The sequence below is a fragment of the Tamandua tetradactyla genome, chromosome 1 (assembly GCF_023851605.1).
Source record: "Tamandua tetradactyla isolate mTamTet1 chromosome 1, mTamTet1.pri, whole genome shotgun sequence".
Taxonomy (NCBI): Eukaryota; Metazoa; Chordata; class Mammalia; order Pilosa; family Myrmecophagidae; genus Tamandua; species Tamandua tetradactyla.
In genome coordinates, this window is record NC_135327.1 from 173,364,208 (window position 1) to 173,387,261 (window position 23,054).

Here is a 23,054-nt window from a genome sequence, read left to right on the forward strand (position 1 = left end):
TCCCATTCTACATATGCAATCAGTAATTCTTAATATTATCACATAGATGTATGATCATCATTTCTTAGTACATTTGCATCGATTTAGAAAAAGAAATAGTAAGACAACAGAAAAAGAAATAAAATGATAATATAGAGAAAAAAATAAAAATAAAAATACAAAAAGTATATATAAAAAAACACACAAACAAAAAACTATAGCTCAGATGCAGCTTCATTCAGTGTTTTAACATAATTACATTACAATTAGGTAGTATTGTGCTGTCCATTTTTGAGTTTTTGTATCTAGTCCTGTTGCACGGTCTGTATCCCTTCAGCTCCAATTACCCATTATCTTACCCTGTTTCTAACTCCTGATGGTCTCTGTTACCAATGACATATTCCAAGTTTGGGATGGGTTTTTAATTTCTTTTTCTGGAGTGATGCAGGTGTTCTAAAAATGATCATTGTGGTAAGTACACAACTATGTGATAATATTGTGAACCATTGATTGTATACTTTGGATGGACTGTGTGATGCGTGAAGGTATCACAATTTAATATTTTTTTTAAAAAAAGGAGAAATTGAGGAATTGCTTGTCACTTGGAAGAGTATTTCTGTATGAATCTGAATCTTTGACTTTTCTATAGTGATTAAAATGTGTTTTCATTTTCTTGCATGCGGTGTTATATATGGTTTTCCTCATATTCCTTAAAAGAAACTTGAATGGAGTAAGTAAACCTGTGTTTTAGTTGTTAATTACAAATGTATTCATATGGCTGTGTTTCTGTAGCTAAATATAGTGTATATCGAGAAAGGAATTGTGCAATACATACTTAATTCAGAATAAGAAATATTTTGCCATGGCCTAATGTACAGTGTTTTAGCTGAGCATGTAAAGTATGTTAAGATCACTCAAAAGATCAGTCTCTTTATAGTTTTGTAATAATAGCTTTATGTTAGATTACGGATCTGTTTGAAAAGGAATGCAGTTTATAATTTGCTGGATCTAATAGGACTTCAGATGTTGTTCTTTCCCTTCTTGTCATGAAAGTTCATGGAAATAGCTAATGAAAGTAATGGAAAAGAGCATATAAAAATATATTTCTTTTCTTCTTTTTTTTTTTTTTTCACGTGGGCAGACACTGGGAATCGAACCCAGGTCTCCGGCATGGCAAGTGAGAACTCTGCCTGCTGAGCCACCATGGCCCCACCCCCCTTCTAATTTATTCCTCTGTCTAAAAATTGTCATGTCAATTTAAGACTTTAAGCTATACTTACAGAATTATTTCAACTCTAAATATCTTCTCATGTTTTCATATTTATCTTGGAGATAAATTTGCATCTCTTAAAACATTTTTTTTAACTTATCTTTTTTCTCTTAATGTATATGTTAAACTGACTTCCGTCACTAGCCTTTTAAGCCTTCTACTTCCTTTTTTTTTTGATTTGTGAATTTTGTTTAAGTTTTGAGCCTAGAGATGTCCATGCACAGTATTTGCATTTTATACTGTTTCAAAGCAGAAAAAAATGATTTATTATGAAAACAGCAGTGTGCCATCTTGTGGAGGATTATGTAGTTGGCGTAGTCTGATTTACTTACTCCTAAGAATCAGAGAAAGATAAATATTGCAGTTGGGTTCATAAAATTGAAAGCCCACTAAAATGTTAACATTTATATCTTATATTTATTGCATGTAAGATATGTAGATTGGTACTATTAATAGCAAATGGATCTAGGGTTTTATTTGGTATCAAAAGAACCAGATAATAAGAATATGGTTGAATTTTAGTTTTTGTGGTCTTAATAATGAGATTTTTAAGATTTAAAATCTTTTAGAATGAAAACGTTTTAACATTCTGAACATAGATTATTATTGGTCATTTTACTTCCAAACCTTCTCATTCCCTGGTTCCTTTTTAGCCCCAGTCCTATATCCTACAAGTTTAGACCTTAACCTTGTCACAGCTGTGTTTAAAATGTTCTGCAGCTACTCCACTGTCTGTTTGACTGTTTATGGCGTCAAACCAAAGTCTTTATCTTGTCATTTAATCCCTTCCATCATTTGGCCTTAACTTGTCTTTTTAATCTAATTTTAGGTTACTGCTTTATGTATTCTTTTAAATTGAACAGTGCATTTTATTCATCACACAGTTTTAAGTACTTTATAGACATTATGTAATTTAATTCTAACAGAGCTGTGTGAGATAGGTAATGTATTCCATTTTAGAGATTAGGGAACCAAAGGTTAAGGAAGGTGTTGCAGGTAGCATGCAGCTGTTGTGGTAGGGCCAGAAGTCTAGCTGAGATTTGCCTGGTCTTATACTCCAGGTTTTTAAAAACACTTTGTGTGTGTGTGTGTTTGTGTCTTAACTTTTGTTCATACATTTACTGTGCTTGAAAAATTCTCTTTGTCCCACATTCTGCCTACCAGAATACAAGACCGTCCTCTGATGCATTGGTCAAATACCGTCATTACTACAGATCCTTTCCTGAGCCCTCTCAACTGGTTATGTATTTTTCTCTCTTTTGAACCTTCCTGGTGCTTTTAACCTCTTTTATGGCATTAGTCAACCTGTGTACATGTTTTACATTTTTTACTAGATTGTTAATCCTTAAGGATAGAAACCATATCTTCTTTCTTTTTAGTCTATAAAGTACCTTTCCAATTCATATCAATACACAAAAAATATTGAATGTGTACAAATTTTGAAATGTTTTTGCATGAGGAAGAACAAAGGAATGTCATTACTGTAGGGTGTTGACAATAGAAGGTAATTAATATTTTGAAATTTTAGCTTATGTGTGAGACTAAAGCAAAAAATGTTTATTTGCTACAAAATTTATATTTTGATTAGTGCAGTTCCTATTATAACTTATGTGGACAGCTTAACTGAACACCATAAGTACATGGAACCTTGAGTAGAGCACAAGATTTGGTATGTTTGTCCAGAGTGATGCCCCAATAAATCCCAGAGTGATTTGAACAGTGAGTAAAAAAGTATTTGCAGGGTCCTCTTGGGGGAATGATTCAACTTTCTGAAGTGGAGAATCTTGATATTCTCACAAGCAGTGTGGACAACCAAAGCAATAGGCTGAGCCCCCGATCTTTGGGTTTGTTCATATGAAACTTAACCTCACAAAGCATAGGTCAAGCCTACTTAAAATTAGGCCTAACAGTCACCCCCAAGAGAACCTCTTTTGTTGCTCAGATGTGGCCTCTCTCTCCAGCCAATACAACAAGCAAACTCATCACCCTCCCCTTGTCTGCATGGGACATGACTCCCAGGGGTGTGAACCTTCCTGGTAACGTGGGACAGAAATCCTAGAATGAACTGAGACTCAGCATCAAGGGATTGAGAAAATCTTCTTGACCAAATGGGGGAAGAGTGAAATGAGACAAAATAAAGTGTCAATGGCTGAGAGATTCCAAACAGAGTCAAAATTTACCCTGGAGGTTATTCTTACGCATTAAATAGATATCACCTTGTTAGTCAAGATGTAATGGAGAGGCTGGAGGGAACTACTTGAAAATGTAGAGTTGTGTTCCAGTAGCCATGTTTCTTGAAAATGATTGTATAATGATATAGCTTTCACGGTGTGACTGTGTGATTGTGAAAACCTTGTGTCTGATACTCCTTTTATCTGCCTTATCAACAGACGAGTAAAACATGGAATAAAATAATAGGGGGAACAAAGATTAAAATAAATTTAGTAGATTGAAATGCTAGGGAAGGGTGAGAGGTATGGTATGTGTGAATTTTTTTCTGTTGTCTTTTTATTTCTTTTTCTGAATTAATGCAAATGTTCTAAGAAATCATGATGATGAATATGCAACTATGTGATGATATTGTGAATTACTGATTATATATGTAGAATGGAATGATCATATGTTAAGAATGTTTCTGTTTGTTATATTTTTTTTTTTTAAATTAATTAAAAAAATTTTTTTTAAATATTGAACAAGCCTTCCTCTGCGTGCTGGGAGAAATGTATAGTTATAGCCTATGCTCCTTTAAGAAAATATAAAGAAAGAGCTGCTTCTTGAGGAAGATGGTACTAACCCCAGAATTGTTTTCTATCTATACGCATGGAAATGATCATACAATAAGCTAGTCTAGGCCCCTATTGGAAATATTAATGCGTTCTTCTTTCTTTTCTACTTCCTTACTTTTCTCTACAGATCTCTCCAATTGTTTACATAATTTTTAAAGTTCTTTGATATCCTTTGTAAGTTAAGTAATACTTTTGCTGGTGTATGTAGATAATTCATCCCTGAGTGATTTAAATTGAAGGATTAGATGATTTAATTTTTAAAATGTGGTTGTGCATTTTTATTCAGGTATGTCATGGAGTACTGTTTTCATCTGATTTATTCAATTTTACTGTTAAACTTCAACTGGGACCTCAAAGCTTTTGGGGCAAGAATGACATTTTGGCTTAATTCCATTGGGATGCTTACTGTGTGCCAGATTTTGTTTTGCTCAGCTATCAATGAGACTGTTGTGGAAATGTGGATTTTCTTTGCCGTGAGAATTAATGTGTACAAAGAGACCTGCTTTTCAGAAAGAACATTGAGAACCCAGAGCCCAAGAGGAAGGGTTATTAAAGTTAATGAACCAGGGTAACCTTTTCCAAAGGGTACCAGAAACACTACAAAACAAAAGGTCAATTGCTATTGCAATTTTAGTTCTCCTTCTCCACGGTTCAGACTTTAACAGGTTTAATTGCCTTTATAGTGAGGTCTTGGCAAATAATTTTCAAGCCAGATGAAATACTTTAATGTTTTTCCCTGTAAAATTTTAAATGTCTGGGCATTTCTATGTGCCATTTAGGAGACATAATGCTACTTAACTAATGATAATGGATTGCTTTGTCTTTTCTGAGATATGATGTTTTTTTAATACTCTAAAATGATTGTCATTATTTTACATTAATGTAGTGCCAGAACTGTTATAGGTACTGTGTTAGGCATGGAATCAGATATAATACTATTTTTATTACATATTTGGTACTTATTAACAACGAAGTCTTGTGTACATGTTTTAAATATAGACATACCATTCTTTTTGATAGCCTTTAGAATGTTTTCGTATAACTTACATCTGAAGAACTTCACCATAGCACTGAGTGTTTTGTAATTGAAAAAACACTAAGACGCAGGACAGTTAAGTGACCTATGCTTGATTAACTGATTAGTACTAGAAGTTAATCCTGCTCCAATAGTCTGTCCTTACCTTATAGAACATTTATAGAGCTATCAATACTTATGAAACAAAAATGAAGTATTATTTTGATTTCCCCAGGTTATTGGGAAATAGAGTGGAAGTTTCAATTAGAAAATTCACTTAAAATTTGAAATTTATATGAAAATGTGGCAAAAATCTCTTAGAAGACAGCCCAACCCTACGAATAGAGAGAGATTTCTTAAATAGTATTACAGTATTTCCAAGTGCACCTTTGAATTCTGATTCTTTGAGGTGAAAGATAACTCAGATGGCAATTTATCTCCACATATACATGTTTAAGTCATGTTGATTAGATAGGAATTGGGCTTTACATTTATCCTGAAATCTTATTAAAAAAAACTTGTTGGTAGTCTTTTATAACCAGTAGACCTCAACAGTTTACAAAGGGGGAATATATTTGAAGGAAGGAAAAGCACTATTACTATATAAAGAAGAATTGACGATGTTCAGTGTTATGTATAAAGATTCACTGAGCAAAAAATCAGTTTTGTCAGTGATAAAATCCATGAATCGAATAGACATTTCAGGATCAGTAGAGCACAGATTTTCAAGATTTTTGCAATGATTTAGAAAGCATCTATTTAGAAAAATTTTCCCTAAGTTTTAAGGGAACACCAGGACCATGCATTACTTTATTCTTAAGATATTTTTAACTTACAGCTAGCTTTAGCCAACACTGTTTTATGTAATAGAGAGAAACCAGTTTTAGGTCAAGCTTTTTTCAGAAACTATTAGATGTCATTATGTTATACTTTACGCTTGTATATTCCTCTGCAGCTTCTATTCATTATAATCTGAAACTGCGTTATTAAAGAAACTATTAACTATAAACATTTCATTGCCCTACACATCAGCTTCTTTTGGGATACTTTTAAAAATAGATTCTTTCTACCCACTAAAAATTTGTAGAATCAGAATCCTGAGGAATGCCTTCTACTTTTCTGCATTTTTATAGCTCTCTCAATATAGTAGATCTGCTGCAGCCTTTCCATGACCTCATGTTTAAGAAGTACTAGTCCAGGATATATTTTGGAAAGTTATCAGTTTAGAAATCTCATCTTTAATTTAGATATGTCTTCTTAAATGATCTTAGAAATCACTAACTAGGCTGGGTGTATCTTTTGTTGTGCTCAAGTTTATTTTTATGCGTGTTTTTCTAATTTTCATAGAGACCGTTTATTTGTTTGGTGGCTGGGATGGAACACAAGATCTTGCTGACTTCTGGGCGTACAGTGTGAAGGAGAACCAATGGACTTGTATCTCTAGAGACACTGAGAAAGAGGCAAGTTCTTAAACTTTTCTTATGTCTGTATTTTGTTAGGTGTGTGGGTGTGCACTTCTTTTTCTGGATGACTTGTATTTTCTAATGTTTATCAACAATGGTAGCAACATTTGTGGTGAATAAGTTTTGTTTAAGTATTCTTGTATTCCAGCTTCTATACCTGTTTCTTCAACTACCAGTTCACAAACAAATCTATTTTGTAGAGATAAATAGAAATGGATGTTCTAATATCATTTTGTTTTTTTAACCACTTTAGTCTGGAAATATAACTGTGTAACTAGTTATCTCCTTTCTTTTGTCCCTGCCATTTCTACTCTTATTTTGAGCATTCAGTTTATTTTGATTTCCTTCTGGGGAAAAAAACATGCGGTTGATGTTCTGATCCCTTACTATCTCACTATGTATCCATTTTCATAAATGATATGTATTTTATTTTCTATTAAAATTGTATATATGTATTATAAGTTTATGTCTATGTATCTATACATATATTCATAAAGCATTTCCATAGTGAATGAGAGACAGCTAAGGCTTGGGTTTATGGCTTAGGATTAAACAACTGCATGATTATAGAATGTAAAGGGAATGTTAATTCATTTTATTTCAAGTCTTTATAGACCATTTTTTAATTGCAACTTCCATCTAAGCTGTTTCAGATTATAAGTTCTAAAATAAAACTATAAGAAAGCTATAGCAGCAGCAAATGACATGGGAGGAAGACCCAATTCAAAATGCACTGATTTTAATCTAGGAAGGCCATTTTTAGAATATCTTGTGCTGCATCTTTAATATTAGAATACTGGGTTTTTGCATAATCAGTGTGTTCCAGGGATTAATCATTTATGTAATTTTGTCTTTTCAAATATACCTTAAAATTCTTATTTCTCTGTACTGCCCCAGATAAATATATGTAAAAATGGCCGGCTTTTTTCAGTATAGAAGTACTGTTTTCTGAAAAGATTATTTCTGTCCTCAACAAACATAAACACATTTTTTTTAATGCTGACTTTATTCCTTCTAAACTTCCTAAAATCTAGGTTGATTACACCCATAATTATTCTTGGAATAAGTCTAAGATTCATCCTCAAATCCTCCCTCTATTTTAGTTTCCTGGGCTGCTCACGCAAACACCATGCAAAGGGATAGCATAAACAATGGACATTTATAAGTTCACAATTTTGAAGCTAAGATAGAAGTCCAAATCAAGGCATCATCAAGGTGATGCTTTCTTTCTGAAGACTGTGGCTTTCTGGGGCTAGCTGCCAGTGATCCCTTGTCCTTATCTTGTGACATGGCAAAGCACATCGTGGCATTTCCTGGTCTCTCCCTTCTTTTCCAGGTTCCTTTGATGTTCAGCTTCTGGCTGCTTCCTCTGTGACTTCCTCTTTCTCTGTCTGAATTTCATTCTACTTATAAAGGACTACAATAATAGGATTAAGACCCATTCTGATTGGAGGTGGGCCACACTTTAACTAAAGTAATCTCATCAAAAAGATCCCATACAGTGGGCTCACACCCATAGGAATGGACTGTTTAAGAACATGATTTTCTGGGGTACGTACGGCTCCAAACCACCACTCTTCTTGATTGAGTGTTTCTAATTCGTGCGTGAATTCTAACAGCTCTAGTCCCCAGAACTGCATTTCTAATGTCTTTTCCTTTCTATTCCTCTTGTCACTAATTCCAACTTTGTGGTTTCTTTCTTAAACTGTTTTGTCTCCATTGTTGCATCCCAGATCTGTTTCCCATTCATCAGAGCAGTCTTTAAAACACATATTTGGTCATGTGACACCTCTGCTTAAAACACTCGTCTGTGTTCAGTTATCTATTGCTGCATTAGTGACATATGGTAATAAGCACTTACTTTGGTCACAAATCTACGGGGTGGTTAAGTCCTTCTTTTGGTTTTGGTTGGGCTCACTCAATGTGTCTGGAGGTCAACTGGCTGTCGGCTGGTCTAGAATGGCTTCATCTAGGATTACTTCACTCTGTTCTGTGTCCTTTGCTTATCTTTTTGTAGGCTGGCTGGGGCTTGTTCTCTTGGCAGCTATTGGTTGCAGAGGAGACAAAGTAGACAAGAGAAGTGATCAAATTTGTTATTGCCTCACTGGCCAAATAAGATTACATAACCAAGTCCAGAGTCAGTGTTTGATGGAGGGTACTATCAAAGGTCAGGGAAGGTTGAGTAATAGTCATAACAATAGCAAAACAGTAGAGCAATTTCTCTATGTCAGTTCCTTTTCATTAAAATATATTTGCTTCTCATGGTTTGGTGCCCATCTACTTTTCCAGTGTCATCTCCTAACTTTACGTGCCATCCATACTTAAACTGGCAGACTTACTTAACTTTCTCACCTCTGCTTTGGCCTTGTTTCCCCTGTTTGGAATTAACACTGCCCACCCTTGGCACACCCATCCCCCATGCCACCCCTACCTTTTACCTACTTATTATTTAAAATGAAATTTAAACTTCACATCCTCTATGAAGCCCTGCTTTGACCTTCTCAAGCAGTTAGATGTGTCCTTTGTTGTGCCCAGTTAGGCCTTTGTAGCCCTTGAATGGATTACTATAATGATGTGTTTTTATTCCTATTTCCCTACCTACAATCTGAATTCTTTAAAGGCATGAATCATATGCTGTAAAGTTTATGTATTTTAAGAAAATGACACAACTGCTTATTCTTTAATAAGTAAATATGTAAGTTAAATGAAAGTTAATGGTAGAGAAAAGCTAGGATATTGTAAATATAGAATTTAGAGGGGTTGCTTTGAGTATTTATAAGGGGATTCAATGGTAATATTAATGTTCTATTTTTGAAGTTGGGTGTGAGAAGATACCTAACTGTTCATTCTACTCTTTTTTTCTACCATGCACATATAAGTAATATTTAGAATGCATTTCATAATTATTTTAAAACTAGTGCTGAAATATATAGCAAGATTATTTTGATGAGAACTCTCTGTTTCAGTTACATTTTGAAATCACTAGAAATAAGTAAAGTAGTAACACAACCTAGTACTGAAGTTCAGATTTATTTTCTTTGCATGAGCAACTAGAAACCTTTTATTAATCTACCTATGAATTGAGTGGTAATATATGGCTTTAGCATAAATGCCCATCCTTTCCAGAATTGAACGGTTAGCATTTCATATGTCTAATTTTATTTTCTATACCAATGACTATAAGTTATTGCTTAATGATACTCCAGGGTATGTATTTTTAAAGCATGAAATACAATTTTTTAAAAAAGTAATTAATTCTTTTAATTTACTCTAATTAATAATATTTCTAATTGCACATTTAGGCCATGTGGAAGTTAATAAAGTGCCTCAGCTCTTAAAGGGATAATTATTTTAAATATTCGTGAAGATATGCAAGTAAGTTTTTCTAGGCTCAAAACAAATGTACTTTTTTATTTTCTATTTTGTCATGGAGAGTCTCCAGGAATAGAACCTGGGTCTCTGGCATGGCAGGCAAGAAGTCTGCCACTGAGCCATCATTGCACCACCCTGTACTTTAAAGTAGTCGTAAAGGTTGCCATTTTAATTAACTCCGATATAATTCCTTCAGTATTCTTTTTTTAAGGCTAACCATATAAATTCAATATTTTGCGCAGTCTTATATTCTAATGTGGCTATAAGCTATGATTGTTAATGAAGCTGAAACTTAAAGCAAGGATATCTTAGAAAAGGATGAACTAGAGGTTTTATTAAGAGAGGATAGGGAAATATCCTTTATAGTTTTATCTATTTTTAAAAATTTTTCCCTTGTTTTCTCAGATATTTCTGACTGTATTCATGGAAGAATAGAGTAGTTAAGAGTTAGATATTTTCTTTTTATTGGGTTGTATTTATACTAGTGTTCTCAAACGTTTAAGGTCATAGAATCCCTTTACACTTTGAAACAGATGTTCTTTGGAGTCTCAGTTTATACAGGTTATGTCTATTGAAAATTACTGTATTTGAAATTAAAGTTGAAACCTTTAAATATATTTATTTTTAAGAATAACAGTAAACCTATTACATGTTACTGTAAGTAACCGTTTTATGAAAAATTAATATTTTTCAAAACAAAAAATGTGAACAAGAAGAATGGCATTGTTTTGCATTTTTGCAAATCTCTTTAATGTCTGGCTTACTAGAAAACAACTGGATTCTCATATCCATTTCTACATTTAATCTTTTGCAAAATATTGTTTTCTGTGAATTATCTGAACAAAATTCACCCTCACATAGAAAGGAGTTTTTGGAAAGGAGAGTTATTATTAGTCTTTTCAGATAATTGTATGTATTTGATCCCACCCCAAAATTGACAAGTAGGAAGTTGTATTATAGACTCTGAAACTATGTCAGTTAACTTTTTGTATTGTTACATTAAAGCCCATTGGTCTATTTAGCTCTTTGAATGGATCCTTTACCTGTGTATGGTTTTGTAACGTCATGTGATGGCCAATTGGAAAATACTGGTTCCCTGAGTTCATGAACATTTTCTAAATATTGACATTTTTTTATCATATCTTTAAAAAAAAACACATTTGTAAATATCACCCTCAGTCTCATTAGGAAAGTCTTTTAGATATTAGGGGAATTGTCAAGATCACAGTGGCATATAAAAGTTTTTTAAATTCTAATTTTTGCTTAAATATTTACGTTATCATTGTCAACAAATTGTGTTGGTTGTTTATCTTCATTCATTTTTTTTAAAATTTTTATTAATTAAAAAAAAATTGCAAGAAACACAAACATTCCCAACACATACACTCAGCAATTCACAGTATCATCACATAGTTGCATATTCATCATCATGATCATTTCCCAGAACATTTGCATCAATTCAGAAAAAGAAATAAAAAGACAACAGAAAAAACAAAGACAGAAAAAAAATTTTTTACATACCATACCCTTTACCCCTCCCTTTCGTTGATCACTAGCATTTCAAATGGTTTATTTTAACATTTGTTCCCCCTATTATTTATTTTTATTCCATATGTTCTACTCGTCTGTTGACAAGGTAGATAAAAGGAGTATCAAACACAAGGTTTTCACAATCACACAGTCACATTGTAAAAGCTATATCATTATATAATCATCATCAAGAAACATGGCTACTGGAACACAGCTCTCCATTTTCAGGCAGTTCCCTCCAGCCTCTCCATTACATCTTGGTTAACAAGGTGATATCTACTTAATGCTTAAGAATAACCTCCAGGATAACCTCTCGACTCTGTTTGAAATCTCTCAGCCATTGACACTTTGTCTCATTTCACTCTTCCCCCTTTTGGGCAAGAAGGTTTTCTCAATCCCTTGATGCTGAGTCTCAGCTCATTCTGGGATTTCTGTCCCACGTGGCCAGGAAGATCCACACCCCGGGGAGTCATGTCCCACGTAGACAGGGGGAGGGTGGTGAGTTTACTTGCTATGTTGGCTGGAGAGAGAGGCCACATCTGAGCAACAAAAAAGGTTCTCATGGGGGTGACTCTTAGGCCTAATTTTAAGTAGGTTTGACCTACTTTGTTGCCCACACTGCTTGTGAGAATATCAAGAATTCAACTTGGGGAAGTTGAGTTTTCTCCCGTTCTCACCATTCCCCGAAGGGGACTTTGCAAATACTTTTCCACTCACTGATCAAATCACTCTGGGATTCATCAGGGCATCACTTGGACAAACCAACAAATTCTCATGTCCTATACAAAGTTCCATGTACTTCATTGTTGAGAAGATGTCTGCCATTGTCCAAGTCTGAATGATTGTAATTTGATTATCAGTATTTCTTTCAAATAAGGTATTCCATGGAAACAGTAGCTAGGTCAGATCTCAACTCAGTCATGTAGTTGCTTTTTCCTTGAAACAGTATCATACTTCAAGTGGCTTTGTTTTATACTATTCTAAGTCTTTGGCTTACTGGAAGAAAACATTCAATCTTTTGCTGTAGCATAAGCCAGGGGACCTCTGGAAAAGTCTTGTGAGAGAGTAACAATAAAAAGATATGTTTTATTGTAATATTGTTATGAAAATAGCATTGACTTTGGCCTATTTTCAAATACATTTTCCTACTTTTTCTTCTAGCTTTTTAGTTTTAATTTTCATGTTTAGATCTATGATTGAATTTTTGTGTATGGTGTGACGTAGGATTTGAGATTGATGTCTTTTCATATTTATATCCAGTTGTTTCCAGCATTTATTGAAGACTTTCCCTGTTGAATTTTCTTTGGCAACTTTGTCAAATATCAACTGATCATAGAAGTATGTGTGTCTCTTTTTGGTCTCTATTCTATTCTGTTCTGTTGATCATCTGGCTATTCTTATACTAATTTACACTCTGTTCTAGTTTGCTAGCTGCCAGAATGCAATATGCCAGAAACGGAATAGCTTTATAAAGGGGAATTTAATAAGTTGCTAGTTTACCGTTCTAAAGCTGAGGAAATGTCCCAATTAAGACCAAGTGTATATAAATATCCAATCTAAGATATTCAGGGAAACATACCTTGGTTCAAGAAGGCCAATGGTGTTCAGCATTTCTCAGCTGGAAGGTCTCGTGGCAAACCTGGAGGCAACTGCTGGCTTTCTTGTGGCTCTAAAAAAGGGAATCTCTCCAAAATATTCCCTCTTTTAAAGGGTTAATGGGTGGAGTCATAACTCCATGGAAGCTGTCTGATCAAAAGTTACCACCCACAATTGGGTGGGTCACATCTCCATGGGAACAATCAAAATGCTCCCAGCCAGCAATATTAAGTGAGGATTAAAGGACATGGCTTTTCTGGGGTCCACCACAGATTCAAACTGGTACACATTCCTTTGATTATTATAGCCTTATAATAAATCATGATATCAGATAATATAAAACCTGTTTTCAAAATTTTTTTGGTTCTTGATCCTTTGCACTTTGATAAAGTTTTACAATCATATTTTCAGTTTTAAAACTGCTGGAATTTTTATTGGAAATGTAATGAATCTACAAATCAATTTGAAGAGAATTGATGTCTTAATAATACTGAATTTGTTAATCCATAACCATGTTTTAATTTCTGTTCATTTTGGTCTTCATTATATCTCAGTACTTGGAATTTTCAGGTTAAAGATCTTGGATAATTAAAAAAATTAATCCCAGTGTATTATTTTCTATTTGTTTGCTGCTAGTATAGAGAAGTACAACTGTTTTTTTTTTTTTTTTTAACATGGGCAGGCACCGGGAATCGAACCCGGGACCTCTGGCGTGGCAGGTTACAATTGGTTTTTGAAACTTGTCTTTATATCGTGTGACTGTGCTAATAAATACACTTATAATTTCTAATAGTTTTTTGGTTGATTTCTTGAACTTTTCAACAATCGTGTCATCTATCTATTGGGACAAACTTTTATTACTTCTTCCTTTCTACTCTTCCTTTATCATTTTTTGTTCTTTTATTTTTTATTGACTTACTTCACTGGGTGGACTTCTAGTACAGTGCTACTTAGAAGTGGTGAGAATAGACAGTCTTGTTTTGTTACAGATTGTAACAGGAAAGCATTTAATACTTCACTGTTCAGTGAAATATCAGATTTAGGATTTTCATACATGCTTTATTATATTAAGGAAGTTCCTTTCTGTTCCTAGTTTGCTATGAGTTTCTGTCTTGTTTGTGTGTTGAATTTTATCAAGTGCTTTTTCTACATATATTGACATGAGTATGTTTTTTTCTCCTTCATTCTGTTCATGTGACAAATTACCTTGATTTTCAAATGTAAAATCAACTTTGCATACTTGAGATTAAATTCCTTTTGATCATGATATATCCTTTTTATATATGACTGCATTCTTTTTGATAGTATTTTTTTGTGGGGTTGGGTGTGAGTGGTCCGGGAATCGAACTCCGGTCTTCTGCATTGAAGGTGAGCATTCTACCACTGAACCATCCATGCACCCTGACAGTATTTTGTTAAAGATTAGTTTTCCATGTTAATGAAAGATATTAGCCTCTAAATTATTTCTCCTTCTCTTCTTTCTCATCCTCATTCCCTTTTCCTCCTCCTCCTCCTCCTCCTCCTCCTTGATAATACTATTTTTCAGTCCTGGGATACAAGTATTCACAACTAAATATTTTTTGGTAATAACAGACTGTTCTTTATATTGTTCCCTGGTTGGTTAATGTAGATGTATTATTTATTTGTTAAATCAGAAGTCAATTTTATATACTATAAAGGATGAAGATGAAGAAGTTAAAATTTGAATTGTCATTTTGCTTCAGTTGCTAATTCATTCCACCTTTGAGGATTGTGTTAGTCTTCTCAAGCTTAAATTTCCAAATCTTTAAAAGGAGAGAATTAAACTAAAAAATGTATTAAGATTCCTTATAATTATGGAATTCAGTGATTCTAAATATTCTTGGAGTATCTGTTTGTGCTAGGTTCTAGTGAGAATTATAAAAATGTTTTAAGAGACCAAACCTGTCTTTTAGCAGTATAACATGTATTAGGGAATTAAGCAATGTGTGAGAATAACTGCAGTGCAATGTAATATATAATAGAAACCATATAAGTATTATAAAGAGAGTGCTAAGTGGTACAGAATTGTTCATCTTGTCTTTTCTAATATATATTAAGCATTTTTAAGGTAAAATTTGTGTCTGCTTCTTTTGCTTTTCTTTAGAGATTAAAGCCTAGTGTTGGACTCACATTAGTTGGTATGAGTTTCTGAGCAAACCTTTTTGAAAGTCAACAAGAAAGGGCATTTAATCTTTACTTTTTTTTCCTTTTTTATTTTTTCTTGCTCTCCATAGAATGGTCCTAGTGCCAGATCATGTCATAAAATGTGCATTGACATTCAACGAAGGCAGATCTACACTTTGGGGCGTTATTTGGATTCCTCTGTGAGGAACAGCAAATCTCTGAAAAGTGACTTCTATCGTTATGACATTGACACAAACACATGGATGTTATTAAGTGAGGATACAGCTGCTGATGGAGGACCGAAATTGGTGTTTGATCATCAGGTTTGGTGTACAGATAAATAACAGTGGAATTGACTAGTGCTCAGTAACTCTTGCTATTAGGGTCTGTTTGAGGTATTATGATGAATTATTAGTGATTTCCACTATAAATGACAGATAAGAATAACTTATTTCATTAGATTTTAAAGTTATCCTTTAAAATATTTTTCTCTTGGGGGGCGGGCCGCGGTGGCTCAGCGGGCAAAGTGCTTGCCTGCTATGCCGGAGGACCTCGGTTCGATTCCCGGCCCCAGCCCATGTAACAAAAACGGAGAAACAGAATACAATAAAACAAGAAAATGTTTAAAAATGTTTCCCTTTCTTCCTTCCTTCCTTCCTTCTATCCTTCCTTCCTTCTCTCTGTCTTTCCTTTAAAAAAAAAAAAAAAAAAAAAAATATTTTTCTCTTGTTTGGTGCAGGATGAAATGTTAAATTTATAATTTATATTAAATTTATAAAAACTTTAGTGTAGAGAGTAGATGGCCATTAGGGAAAACAATTAAATTTGAATTTGTGGCAAATGTCTATAAATTATAGCAATAACAGCTTGTTCTTTTAATTTTTTTTTTAATTTACATTCCTGGAAGAAAATCACTTTATAATGAAGTTTTAGAATTTGAAATCTAGAACTTGTCTTCCAGTTGGGTAAAATGTATTTAATTGTCTTTATAATCACAAACTTAATATGTATTTGATATATACTTGATGAAATTTAACCTCAGCACCCAATAGAAGTCATATAATAGTGGTATATGCAATATTGTAAGCAGTTTTAATATCAGTATTCATATAGAGCTCATCATCATCTGTCTTTCAGTATTTATTCCAGATCAGTTCAGTTTAGGTCAGTAACCAAACAAAAACCACTTTGATTTTTGCATATAGTTTTACTTGGCTAACTCGGCCCATTAAGTGGTAGGTGGGAAATCAAAGGCATTAATCTTCAAACTACTCTCCAAGTAGTTTGCTTGCTCTACATAACTGAGTTCTGTAAAGCAATGCACATCCCTGCTGACATCCTTAGTGATGTTCGTTTAGAAAATAAGAACTACAACAAAAATTAGGCTGGCTCGGATCTTTTAAAAACAGAACATCAGGAGATAACAAATAGGAAAGAACATTGTTAGGGAAGCATTTTGGTTTTCTTGCTCTTGAATGATTACAGATTTTGTTTCCAAAAACTGTTGATGTCTTTATTTTTGTAGATTGAAAAAAGAATAGTTTAGGGGTAGTCTGACTGTAGCACATATAGAATGTCCTTGTGTGTAGCCTCTGTCTTTCTTGACTTTGATAAAATAGAATAGTCTTTGGAAGCTAGGTCTTTAGATGGTATAGCAGAATATTAGTCCAGGGGTCAAAAAAACAGATTTTCAGTCCTAATTCAGTCAACAACTAACTCTGTAATCTTGAGCAAGAACATGATCTGGATAAGTCTCCATTTTCTATTCAGTTTCATGCAGATCAAAGTATAAATTGGCAGTTACTCGAAAATTATTTGTAGTGTTTCTTACACTTGAGGATTTAACACTTAATGTTCAGATTTGACAACACGAGAAAGCTGGGGGCATGAAGACATTTAAAAGTGAATTTGCTATTTTGAATTTTAACATAATCTAAAAAGTTAAAATTCAGAGAATTCTAGATCTCTTAACATACTGAATAGCTTGATTCTGACCTGCCTATTTTACTTTGTGTGGTTTTCGGGGATAATGAGAACTAAACAAAAAGAAAAAAAAAATAAGCATGTATTTAGCAAAACCTGGAGCCAAAGAAAAATGACAACTCTCAATTCCTTGTAAGCTTAGCCAAAAACAACCGAAATGCCAAGATTTGAAGTTGAAACCCACAACAGTGCATTGGGAATACAGATGGAACCCAGCAGTGGTATTGTATATTGGGAAATGTCATGAGCAGGGCAGAGATTGAACTCAGGGCAATCACTGTGGGGTTAGTGAAGTAACACATGGAAAGCACTCAGAAAGACTAAGAGATGGTAGATATCAGTAAAGTACAAGCTTGTAAAAGTTATGGAAATAGCATGACAAATAAGGACAGTAACTTCTTTTGCAATGGCCAGTGAAAGAACTGTGGGAATTCAAGGCTAGAATTAGAAGCCCTCCTAAACCAGATGAGGTTCACAGAGTTAGAGAAGACATAGCTTGACAGATAACATCTTTTTTTTTTTTTTAAATATTTTTATTGAGAAATCTTCACACGCATACATTCCATACATGGTGTACAATCAGTGGCTCACAGTATCATTACCCTGAACTTGTGGTGTATTCATCACCATGATCATTTTTTAGAACATTTGCATCACTCCAGAAAAAGAAATAAAAAAGAAAAAGAAAAAACTCATACATACTATACTCCTTACCCCTCCCTCCCATTGACCATCAGTATTTCTGTTTACCCAATTTATTTTACCCTTTGCCCCCCCAATTATGTGTGTTTTTTTTATCCATTTTTTTTTAACTCATCTGTCCATGCCCTGGATAGAACGAGCATCAAATACAAGGTTTTTCACAATCACACATTGTATTTATACAGTTGTCTTTAAGAATCAAGACTACTGGAACACAGCTTAGCAGTTTCAAGTACCTTCCCTCCAGCCACTTCAAAACACTGTAAACTAAAAAGGGATATCTATATAATGCATAAGGATAACCTCCAGGATAATCTCTTTACTATGTTTCAAGTCTGTCAGCCATTGAAACTTTATTTTGTCTCATTTCTGTCTCCCGTTTTGATCAAGAAGACTTTCTCAATCCCTTGATGCTGAGTCTGACTCATCCTGGGATTTTTGCCCTGTGTTGCCAGGGAAGTTTACACCCCTGGGAGTCAGATCCCATGTTGGAGAGAGGGCAATGAGTTCACCTGCTGAGTTGGCTTAAAGAGAGAGTTCACATCTCAGCAACAAAAGAGGTTCTCTGGGGGTGACTCTTATACCTAATTTTAAGTAGGCGTAACCTATCCTCTGTAGGAATAAGAGAAACACCATGTTTTGAAGAAACCATTCAATTCGCTAGCAGCAAGGGAGGAAGTCCTTAGCAAGGAACATCCCCCTTCTGTAGGAACATTCCGGTAAGTTAGCTAGTCCAGGTGAATTCAACTCACTTTAAAAAAATGAAACACACAAAACAATAAAACCAAATATTTAGAGAGATACTCTAAAGGAAAAGAACAGTAAAACTTTGCTTCACATAATAGCGGATGAGAATTATATCCCAGTATTCTAAAATGAATTAAATGACTTAATGAAGCTTCAGGCTCTGAAGAAAGACTATAAAATATAAATTCAGGAATCCAGATGAAATGGCCCGTTAATAGGAATAAGTGAAATGGAATTGAATAACTTAGGAAATAAATTGAGGAAAAACATTAATTTTCAGAAATAAAGACTAAGCTACAAAAAGTATAAAGAACTGCTAAGAGTCATATAGGATAGATATAAGAAAAGCAAATGAAGTGCAATGAAGAGATAATATTAACTAGAAAATTATAAATATTAAAGAGAGGAAAAGGGAAACCAACATATACATAATTATAGTCCTTGAAGAAGAAAACCAAAACAATGAAAAAACCAAATATTTACAAATAAAATTCAGTTGAACTTCCTGAAGAAAGAAATCTTTGATCTATATTTTGAAAGTGTTTGCTATATTCAGGGAAAATTGACTAGAATTTCAATTCTCAGTCATATATTAATATTTGATTTAAAAGGTAAAAAAGTAATTTTTCTCTACAGCTGCATTCAGTGTCATGAGACAATACAGCAACATCTAGAAGATATTCAAGAAAAGACAGTGTGAGCCAAGGATTTTAATCTAGCCAAGCTGTTCTTTAAGTACAAAGTTTTTTGAGGAAATTACTATAGAATGAACAGGAGTTAGCCAGGAGACAACAGGAGAAATTTGAATGTGCTTTGATAGGCATCTGTCGTCCTTAACACGTTGGCATTCTTCCTCAGTTAGACTGGATCACATAATCTTTTGTTACCCTGCCTCACATCCTATGAAATGATAAATATATTTATATTAGTGATACTGTTGAAGCAAGAAGGAATGCACTGAGAAATTTTTAAAATTGGGGAAAATTCCGACAAGATAGAATCAGATCCAACCAAAGCCTTTAAGATTGCAGCAACAACTGGTAAGCAACTTGAGTTTATATACCTGGGGCAAACATTAGATGATCCATTGGAGACTGAACAATAAGTAGAGTATTCCCCAGTTTGACTGAGTAGTACTCAGCAGTGATAATTGTCCAAAGGATAGAGTAATGAGTTTGGACATTGGGACTGAAGAGATAGAGCCTACCACCCAGTCCCCAGATGTTTGGAAGGATTTGAGCCTTATGTACTCAGAACAGAGTAATGTGGCCTAGTTTCATTGAAGCCCTAGACGGAGATACTAGTAGTTGAGTTGAGCTATAGGAAGTTGTCTTCAGCTATGTATGGATTGTTTTTAGTGATATCATAACTTAGGATTAAAAACGGGGCACACTTTCTTTGGATTGCCAAAACCATTAACATCTCAACTTTTCGATCATATTTGCCAAGATTTCACCCTTGGAGAATAGATTGTCATGAGATGGACATTTTTAGTGGTCCATTTAAAAATCAGGAAATGCTAGAATCCTTTCTTTTTAGCAACTTTTGTAAAGAAAACTTTAAAATTATTAAAATAGTTCATTGCTGGAACCAATAAAAAAATAGATAAATTAGCAGAAGTAACTTAGTGGAAGAGGAGAATTGACCATTGAATGGCTAGTGATGGTGTTTTAGCAGAAAAAAAAAATTTGTATATATGATTAATTTTCTAAATATAAATGCCACTTGAGTTCAATATCTAATTCCCAACTTTGGTTTTATGGACTTTTACATTCTTTGAAATAGAATTTGATTCTTGTTGTCTCATGAAAAATGGCTGTTAAAAAACTCTATGAGCTTTCTCAAAGATATTTTAATGAAAAACTATAATCATGTTGGGTTGAAAGAGTTGAAGAATCAAGTTTAGCTTTTAGGCAGAAATTGCATCACTTAACTCAAAGAAAATTAAATTTATAGTATTATGTTGAAAGGAAGCAAAATTCAAAACAAAAGAAAAAATATATAATAAAACACAGCAAAAAAAATTAAATAATAAACCAAAATAAAATAAGCAAAAGAAAAAAAGGGGGGCGGGGGGACAAGAAAGCAAAATTCACCATGCCAAAGAAATCAGTCTCAGGATTCATTGCTGCAAATGTATTTTTTTGTTTTGCTAGATTGTGACAGCTTAATTTGAAGAGTTTTGTAAAATAAATGCAGAAAAGTGAATTTAGCTGCATGGCTCTTATTCACCTTTGTTCTGTTAAAAGGTGGCACTAAAAATAGAATGCTTGTCTACACTTGGAAGAGTTTTTATAATGAGGATGAAAAAGGGAATATATGTATTCACCCTTAAGAGTATGATCATTATTTGCTCTTAGGTATAAATCAACACCTAATGTATCATTAGTTGATTGTAATAAAAATTATGCAGTTCCATGAAAGTATAAAGCTCTTAAACCCAATATGTTTTATTCTCACTCGGAAAACTGGAAACATGAAAAGATATTTAGAAATATATCCTCAATCACTAGCCAGATGGTGAACAGTTTTGTAATTAGGCACTTAGGATCATCAGGGGTGGTATTTAATATCATTAAAGACAGAGTTCCTTTTTTTTTTTTTTTAAGTCTAAAAATTCACACTTTAGTTTCATTTTAGCATATGTGACAGAATGTACTAAAACTATTCAATCTCTTACCTTGCTCTGATAGATGTGTATGGACTCAGAAAAACATATGATCTACACCTTTGGTGGTAGAATTTTGACATGTAATGGAAGCGTAGATGACAGCAGAGCCAGTGAACCGCAATTCAGTGGGTTGTTTGCTTTCAACTGTCAGTGTCAATCCTGGAAACTTCTTCGAGAAGACTCCTGTAATGCTGGGCCTGAGGACATCCAGTCTCGGATAGGACACTGCATGCTATTCCATTCAGTAAGAATATTCTGCATGTTGTAGTATTTTTTTTGGAATGTACATCTCAATCAGAAAGAAGTGGTGAAATGTAATTTTTCAGTAAGGGATAAAAACGTCTCACTAGAAATAAGTAATTAATGAAGAAATGATGAAAAAACAAACTTCCTGTAACAGTGAACTCTTTGCTGATAGTGAGACTCTTCCCGTCAACCGAAATAGTTATCATTTGAATGCTAGACAGTCTTCTGTAGTGCTTAGATACTATAGCTATTTCCCTTGCTTATGCCTTTCTGCTTACTGACTGCATAATCAGAAGGAGCGTTTTTTTTAACTTGTATTATTGTATAATATAACGTATAAAGCAAAGAAATAAAATTTCTTTAAAATTCTTGTAATTTCTTTTTATAGCAAAGAAATAAAAAGCAATCATTTTCAAAACACTCTTCAACAAGTAGTTACAGGACAGATTCCAGAGTTTGTCATGGGCTACCATATGATCCTCTCATATTTTTCCTTCTAGCTGCTCCAGAATATAGGAGGTTAGAGAGCTTAAATTTTTTTTTATCATCACAATCAGCTTTTTACCTTCTTTTTTTGTGAAAAATAGCATATATACAAAAAAGCTATAGATTTCAAAGCACAACACCAGTGTTAGTTTCAGAACATTTCAGAGTTTAACATGAGTTACAGTTTCCTAACTCAAGGTTTTTACTTCTAGCTGCTCTAAAATACTGGAGACTAAAAGAGGTATCAATTTAATGATTCAGCATTCATATTCATTTATTAAATCCTATCTTCTCTGTATAAGTCTACCATCACCTTTGATCTTTCCATCCCTCTCTTTTGGGGTATTTGCGCTATCACAATTCTAAATTTTTGATATTGCAAGGGTCTGTCACTAATACGGCATAGGGAGATGAAACTGTCTGATGTTCTAGAGGCGCTGGGCTAGGTTTCAGGACTCATCTGGACCAGGGAGCCATGTAGACATTGAAGGTTTCTGGAGAGTTATTCTAGTGCATGGAACCCTTGTGGAATCTTACATATTGCCCTAGGTGTTCCTTAGGATTGGCTAGAATGCTCTTGGTTGGGGTTTGGCAGGTTATGATAGGTAGCAAGGTGTAAGTGAAGCTTGCATAAGAGCAACCTCCAGAGTAGCCTTTCAACTCTATTTGAACTCTCTCTGCCACTGATACTTTATTAATTACACTTCTTTTTCCCCCTTTTGGTCAAGACGGAATTGTTGATCCTATGTAGCCAGGTCTGGATTCATCCTTGGGAATCATCTCCCACATCTCAGGGAGACTTTAACCCCTGGATGTCATGTCCCACGTAGCAGGGAGAGCAATGATTTCACTTGCAGAGTTGGGCTTAGAGAGACTGAGGCCATATCTGAGCAACAAAGAGGTCCTCCAGAAGTAACTCTTAGTCATGCCCATAGGTAGTCTAAGCTTCACCGCTACCTACATAAGCTTCCCAATAGTAGTAAACCTTATGATCGAGGGCATGGCCTATTGATTTGGGTGTCCCTAAAGTTTGATACAGTATCAGGGAATTCCCTGATGGAAA

At 34.0% G+C, this 23,054-nt stretch overlaps 1 protein-coding gene across 1 annotated transcript in view; it reads left to right on the forward strand.

Annotated features, from left to right (window-relative positions):
* The window catches only part of MKLN1 (muskelin 1), a 299,405-nt gene that overhangs the window by 181,890 nt on the left and 94,461 nt on the right, over positions 1 to 23,054 (forward strand). The window contains exons 9-11 of the mRNA XM_077135509.1: positions 6,398 to 6,510; positions 15,267 to 15,479; positions 21,282 to 21,503. Of these exons, the coding sequence (XP_076991624.1) occupies positions 6,398 to 6,510; positions 15,267 to 15,479; positions 21,282 to 21,503 (548 nt within the window). The remainder of the gene's footprint in view (positions 1 to 6,397; positions 6,511 to 15,266; positions 15,480 to 21,281; positions 21,504 to 23,054) is intronic.